The 7312-nt window shown below is 45.8% G+C and overlaps 1 protein-coding gene across 1 annotated transcript; it reads left to right on the top strand.

Annotated features, from left to right (window-relative positions):
* Positions 1 to 797: 797 nt before the first annotated feature.
* On the top strand, positions 798 to 5358 carry LOC103177245 (zygote arrest 1-like). Its single transcript, XM_042334425.1, has 5 exons — positions 798 to 1430; positions 1527 to 1840; positions 2556 to 2648; positions 3853 to 3927; positions 5059 to 5358. Exons 1-5 carry the CDS (start codon positions 1115 to 1117, stop codon positions 5200 to 5202), a joined length of 942 nt encoding a protein of 313 aa, XP_042190359.1. The 5' UTR covers positions 798 to 1114; the 3' UTR covers positions 5203 to 5358.
* The last annotated feature ends 1954 nt before the right edge of the window (positions 5359 to 7312 follow it).

The following is a 7312-nucleotide window of genomic DNA, read 5'->3' as shown; positions in this document are numbered from 1 at the left end:
TTCCTTGTTATTTTGTGATGCAAAATGTAATTTGTTGTTGGTTGCGGGAGGTCCCAGAGCGCGGGGGGGGTAGTGCTGCTGGTGGGGGTGAGACTGGAGAGGAAACGGGTTTCTTTTGAAAACAAGAAACCGATCTGCTGTGAGCAATTGCCTGCCCCGTTTCACCCACAAAATACGCTGGCAATTCGCTTTACAGTGTATTCCCTGAAGCGCTTTGAGACGTCTCGAAGGTGTGATAAGGCGCTATATCAAACGCAAGGATTGTTATTATAACCATCTCCATCAAAAGTCAGCCCCCGGCCAGCTCCACGTCTCCTATCTGATCCACAGAAGGCTTTAGGTTGGTTGCCTACATCTCCCAAGACTGATTAATGAGCCGTCCAGGCCAGTTAATCACGAGCAACGCCATGGATTCCTGCGAATTTGCAAGGCTATTGGGAAAGAGTGGGGGGAGTGGGACTAATTGGATATCTCTTTCAAAAAGCCAGCATAGGCAGGTTGGGCCGAATGGCCTCTTTCTGTGCTGTAAGAATCTATGATTCTATGAGATCCACCCAGCTATCTAGTCCACCCTGAAAGTTACTGGCACTACCTGCGGACTTTCTGGCTGGTCAGGGTGTTGCGCATATTCACCACTGTTAAATTTCAACTCTGTTACCATCGCATCCCTCCCCACACACACAATTTCGTTCAATTTGCATTCGTCCCTGCGAGGTTGATAGAAATGTACGTCTAGGTGGCTGAACACTAGAATAATATGGTGGATAAACGACATCAATTGCTCTTGGAGGGTGGGGGGAGGTAAGATGTCTGGAGAAGATCCCCAAAACCAGGGGAGTGACTGAAGGGAATGATCAAGCAACAGCGATACATTGGCTCAGAAAGGTGGGTCCAACGAGGGGATAATTTGGTCAATTAAAAAGATCAATCAATGCTCAACTGACATCAATTGAGAGAGGGCCTAAACAGGCACCATATAAAAAGGCAGACATGGCAGTGTTGACTCAGGGTGGGTGATATTTTTCTTTCGGTGGTGGTGGTGGGGGGGGGAGTTGGTGGAAAGTGGGTGAAAAGAAGAAGAAAGAAAGAAAGAGAGAAGAAAGTTGGGAGAGAAATGGAAGGAGTTGTGTACTCGCCACTCAATGCCTATTCTTATGGCTCTTACTCCCCAAAGCCGAGGCAACAAAACTGGAGGCAGAGGAGCTCCCACCACCAGCAGCAGCAGCAGCAACAACAGGGAGGAGGGGGCGGCGAGGGGGGGGATTACCTGGACAACTACAAGAGGGCGCAGCTCAAGGCCATCCTGTCCCAGGTGAACCCCGGCCTCACCCCGCGCCTGAGGAAGGGCAACACCCGGGAGGTCGGCATCCAGGTCAACCCCAAGGTGGACGCCTCGGTGCAGTGCTCGCTGGGGCCCCGCACTCTGCCCCGCCAGCGCCGCCGGGGGCTGAGCGAAGGGTCCGCCGCCCCTCCTCCGGCCCCCCGCTCCCCCTCCCCGCCCCCCGGGCCCGGGCCCGGCCGGGCAGCCCGACCCGGGGAGCGCTCGGCCGCCCCGGCCCCCGCCCCGGCCCCGCCCGCCCCCGCGCGCTTCTCCCGCCCCGCCGGGCTCTACTCGTCGGTTTTCCAGCGGCGTCAGGTCCCGCAGCTGCAGCCCGAGCCCGAGGGGAGGGAGCCCGGCCCGGGGGGGGCGGCGGCCGCCGGGCAGCCGGAGCCGGAGCCCCAGGGTCCGGGCGCCGCAGCCCCCGAGCCCGGAGACCAGGAGACCGCGCAGCACACACCGGGACTCCAGGACAGTCAGGACCCCCGGGGGGGCACCGAGGAGCAGAAGTTCAGATTTCAGGTAATAATTATTATTAATAATTAATAATAATAATAATAATAATCATAATCCTTGCGTTTGACACAGTGCCTTTTCCTGTCTGTGTCTGTGTCAGAATGTAATGCTGACAATCCGCGCGTTCGATGCAGCTCCTTGTCGCGCGGTCGGGAAGACGTCTTGGAGCGCTTCCCGGAATAACGCCCGCGAAGCGCGGCGACTGCATCCCGTGGGTGAAACTCGGCAGCCGGTTCTCCCCCCCGCGCGCCCGGCAGCGTCCCGCCAGCCGTCGGCCGCCCGCGGCCAGCGACCGACCCCGCCTTTTCAAAATCTTGTTTTAAAGTCGTAGGGAATTTTAACGCACTTTTTTTTTTTTCCGTCTCCCCTCACCCCCCCCCCCCAACCCCTCTCCCCTCACCCCACTCCGTAGAATGTATTTTACCGGCTTCAAATTCAAATAAGACTCGGGAAGTCAGCAACAGCAAAGTGCATTTATTGAGCGCCTTTCACATCGGGAGGACGTCCCAAAGTGCTGCACAGTCAACGGTTTGCACCTGACCTGGAGGTTGGAATTAAAAGGGTGATGGGAGGGTGACTGAACCCATGGTCAGAGAGGAAAGCCTTGAGGAAATGAGCCAAAATGAGATAATTGTGGTTAACTGGCTTTGAGGGATGTGGTAAACTAAATTCTGTATTCCGCCAAGATCTCACTTAACTCTAGAAACTGTTTGCATTTCAGTTCCTGGAACAGAAATACGGATATTATCACTGCAAAGACTGCAACATCCGATGGGAAAGTGCTTACATCTGGTGTATTTCGGGAACGAACAAGGTACAACAACAACAACGCAAAATTACGTTTGTATCGTGCCTTTCGTGTCAGTAGGATGTCTCAAGATGCTGGACAGAGGGATCTGCACCCAAGCTGGTGGTTGGGATCAGGAGGGGTGGGAAGGTGACCGAAGGCACAGTTGGAGAGGAAGGTCTTAAGATGGGTCTTGAAGAAGGTGGGGCAGAGGGACTGGGATCGAGTTTCAGAGGGTGGGGGCAGAGAGGCTAAAGGCCTGCCCATCAATGGTGGTTGGGGCAGGCAAGGTGGCAGAAGATGGGTTTGCACTCGGACTGCAGGCAGGCGTCTAGGTGCTGTAAATGGAATTAGAGGAGCAACCGGGAGAGTTTTTTAAATGACAAGTAAGAAATGATGGCAAGAAAACTCTGCCATTTCCCTGCAAAGTGGAGATTATCCAAGATGCTGTGTGGCTTCATGGACTACCTCAAAACAGACCTATTCCATAACTTTGTAATAACTCTTGGCTGTGATTTTTTTTTTATACATCGTTTCCTTGTATTGGAGTCCTGTAGCTCAATGGTTAGAGCACTTGCCTTGCAAGTGAGAAACCTGGGTTTGATTCCCGGCAGGACAAAATCTTGGGGCCGTTTCCTAACTCCACATGCCTGATAATAATTCCTCAAGAAACAAATAATAAAATATTGGTCACTTTAATCCACAACTGTTTGTGGGACACACTACTGTGTGCAGTTGGCTGCTGCGTTTTGCCTACAAATATACAGTCAATTCACTTTACAGAATATTCTGTGAAGCAATTTGAGACGTCTAGAAGACGTGAAAAGCACTATATCAAATTCAAGTATTCTATTTGAAGCCAATAGGACAACTCTGTTATAATGCTGTGTGTGCACTCCCCAGGAAGTTGACCCTCTAATTGTACTTGCAATGTGGCCTGAAATATTGGATAGTGGGGCTGCCCTATAATACGACCTTAAAATTTTGCTCTTTAAAGAAGATTCTCCATTTCTTTTACCTGTTGCTGGAACTCCTATATAGTGAAACTGTTTCAAAACTTTTTATGCAACACTGCTTCAATACCAAATCCACCACTTGAAATGTCAGGGTTAACTAACAATTTTTTTAGCGTGGGAATAATATTCGAAAGTGCAAAATAACTTGACCATCTGACCCAATAAATCTGACTGGTTGGGTTGAAATGAGTAAATGGTTAACTTGTGATTTACAGGTTTACTTCAAGCAGTTCTGTCGCAAATGTGATAAGGGATACAATCCATACAGAGTGGAACCTATTCTTTGCCAGGTAAACTAATGCATGTATCAAAACAGGCAATGATATACAACAACAACTTGGATTTATATAGCGCCTTCCACCCTGGACGGCGTCTCAGAGCACTTCACAGTAACAGATCCCAGGGCCGAGCCAGGGGGGGGAGGAGGAAGGTAACCAAAGGCATGGTCCCTTCAGCAGGGACCTGAAAGTAGGAAGCGAGGGAGCGAGGCGAAGGGAGTGAAGAAGGAAATATACACATCTTATATTCTTCCAAACCCCTAAATGGATGACTACTTTCTCCAATCTAACCAGCAATTAATTTGGGATCCTGACTTTGTTTTAAGCTAATGTATATGTGGGAAGCACTCAAAGTGTTTGACAGGATTTACTATAGATTACAGTGAGTTTTTGTGGGTGATGGTTTTCTAACCTTGTTCACTTTCTTCCCCTCTGATGCAAGTTTCAACCCACTTGTTGACTACTGATCAATGAAAATGGCCCTTTAGGTCTGCCTGTTTTGTTACATTTTTCTCCCCCCTTTGTTTTGCATCATTAACACCTCATCCCCTGTCCTCTACCCATTTTCTTCATTGTCTTCCTTGCCCTACCTCTCCCTCTGTTAGTCCTTAAAAGCCTTTCCCTCCCAACATGCCCCAGTTCTTACAAAAGATCGTAAACCCAAAATGTTGACTCACTTTCCTTTCTTCACAGATGCTGCCTGACCTACTGAATGTTCCCAGCGATTTCTGTTTTTCTTTTATCCCACCTTTTCCTCTCAACTAATCAATTGTGATTTTGAAAATCATTTCAAACAAAATGAGCCTCTTGCATATAAAATGACTATTGTGCATATCAATCTTTTCAGTCAATTTCATGGCTGTCTTAATACAAAACATTGCTTTGTATTTCCTAATAGGACAACCTTGTTAATCATGTGTGCATGCCCAAATTGTATTTGGTTTTGTCAGGGTACATTATCCACTGGGTTGTCTTGTGATGTGTACTCCAAAGAAGTTTAAGATCTAACTAGACCTGCACAAAATATGCTTGCTACTTTGTATTTTTGTGAAGGGCTCTGATTCCATTGTACAATGCAGATTCAAATTACATACTTAATCTTGTTCATGGAGTGAATAACTAATCTTTTCATTAATTATGCAGACTTGCTCCAAAACTCGCTGCACTTGCCCTCAGAAGAAGAGGCACATTGATCCAAGGAGACCTCATCGTCAGGAGCTGTGTGGCCGTTGCCGGGGCAAGAGGCTTTCCTGTGACAATACCTATAGCTACAAGTATATTGTCTGAATGATGCCTCCAGTGTATGCAATTTTTGCCAACAATGTTGGAACTAATATAGTACTTGAGGCTACTGACTTGGCATGGATAATGGATTTTTTGTATTTCCTATTTAGCATGATTGTATAGTGTAAATGTGCAATAGAAATTAAATTATTAAAGCACTTATGTCTTGCAGTATTTGGAAATGGGAACACTTTAATTCATAATAGTGATTATATATGGAAGTATTTTTTTTCAAATTAATTGCACAAGTTTATGGTCCAAGTGCTGTTTGCATGGAGATGTGCAAAACTCCCAGGCTTTGGAAGTTATCTATACAGATTGTAATAAAAACTAGTTTGATTTTTTTCTACCTAAAATTAATCCCACAAGAATACATTCAGGTAATAACCATGAATTTCCACTTTTTTTGAACTAAAAATTATAACCCTCAACCCCTCCCCTCTGATTGTCCCTGTATCAGGACTAATCTACCACTTTAAGTAGAACATTGGCATTTTCCCATTGAAAGTAGGTTAATCACAAGTCAGTGAGTTTTAAAAAAATCTACCTCCATGACAGTCTTATCCCATAACTGAGAGAAATAATGTACTTGCAATTTAATCTCAAAAGGAGATCAGCATTATTGCAAGATTATCTTAACATGATATTAAAAGGACTAAATTGTTGAAGCAAAATAATATTCCTTGGATTTCTGTATAGTGCTGTGTCAGGACAACTCAAAGTGCTTCACAGGATTTACTCTGAAAGGGAGTGACTAATTTGTAAGCAACAGTGGCAGCGTGAGTGTGAACAGCAATATTCCACAACCTGCCATGAAATGAACAATTAATGCATCCTGGTCTTGGGGCAGTGAACTCTATTTTGTAAATGAGTGTCTTCTGTTTGTTTCCACATATTTGTGGTTTTCTCTTGTGGATGCGTTCTGTGAGAAAGCTTGTAATGCTTTCTCTTTTTTTCACCATTATCTGTAACAGCTGCTTGTTTCCCATCTGAACAACTTGATTATCGAGTCCTTCACACAAAGTGTCTCAGAACTTGAGAGAGATGGTACTGGACATTGAGCAGAAGGAAGACTACATACTCACACCTTACTGAGTTGCTCTTTCCCTCTTTTTGTGTCCGACTCACTCTGTCTCCCTCTCTCAAACACACTTTGGTCGTTTATTTGTCATTCACATTCTCACCATCCGCTCCTCTCATTTCTCTTGCACTTGCAGCCACTACCTCCTGTCCTCTGTCTTTGCACAGTGTGGATGTAATGGGGGAGGACTCCCCATGCTGCTGGATGGCATTTAGGTGTACATATGGTATCTTTTCAAGCATATTATGCAATTGTCAATTGCAATCGCACTGGCCATTGCTTGGAGTGGGTTTAGGAAAAGCTTGATTGTTTCCAGCTGTGTTGCAAGTTTGCATAGGAAGCAACTGGCTTGGGGGAGGGGGAGCTGGGAAATGTATTCAAACTTAAAGTGTTAATATACAAAAGAGCATCTGTGAGATGAGGTATGCACACATTTTGTATATGTCAAGCTGACTGTCCTGGACATCACTTCTTGTCAGGCAGGGTGTGGATGATGAGCACTGTAGATAATTTTTGGCCAGGTGAGTTCATGAAATTTTGCCTTTGTGTGTTAAGTTCAATGTTATGTGTTTTTAATTTAGGTTCACAGACTTAAGATTGCAAATGTAAAAATATTCTTCAGAGTGGAAATTTGCAGAGGATTTTTTGAAATGTGCAGGGTGGGGGAGGAATTGGATCCTGATTTTCCATGACTTTATACTATGATGGATAAAATTGGCTTTTCAGTTTACCCTCGAGTGAAGATACCTCCAGCTCCATCAGAACCTTCAGGAAAGTCAACAAATTCATTTTCTGCCGAATGGAGTTTTCTGGTACAATTTGATTGATACCTTAACCATGGCAGGAGATTAGGAGAGGTGGAGGCCTGTGTGGTATATACACACCGACATGGTACTAGGGCCAAATCCCTGTTTTTGCACTGTAATGTCCTTTTGTAATTCTGTGATAGCAACTCTGTGCATAAAATGCAAGTGCAGAATAGCACACCATAATTAAAGCATCCTCTCCCCAAAAGAAAAACACAGCACAAAA

The sequence above is a fragment of the Callorhinchus milii genome, unplaced genomic scaffold (genome assembly GCF_018977255.1).
Source record: "Callorhinchus milii isolate IMCB2004 unplaced genomic scaffold, IMCB_Cmil_1.0 Scaffold4, whole genome shotgun sequence".
In the NCBI taxonomy this organism is placed as follows: Eukaryota; Metazoa; Chordata; class Chondrichthyes; order Chimaeriformes; family Callorhinchidae; genus Callorhinchus; species Callorhinchus milii.
This window is presented reverse-complemented; position numbering and strand designations above follow the sequence as displayed.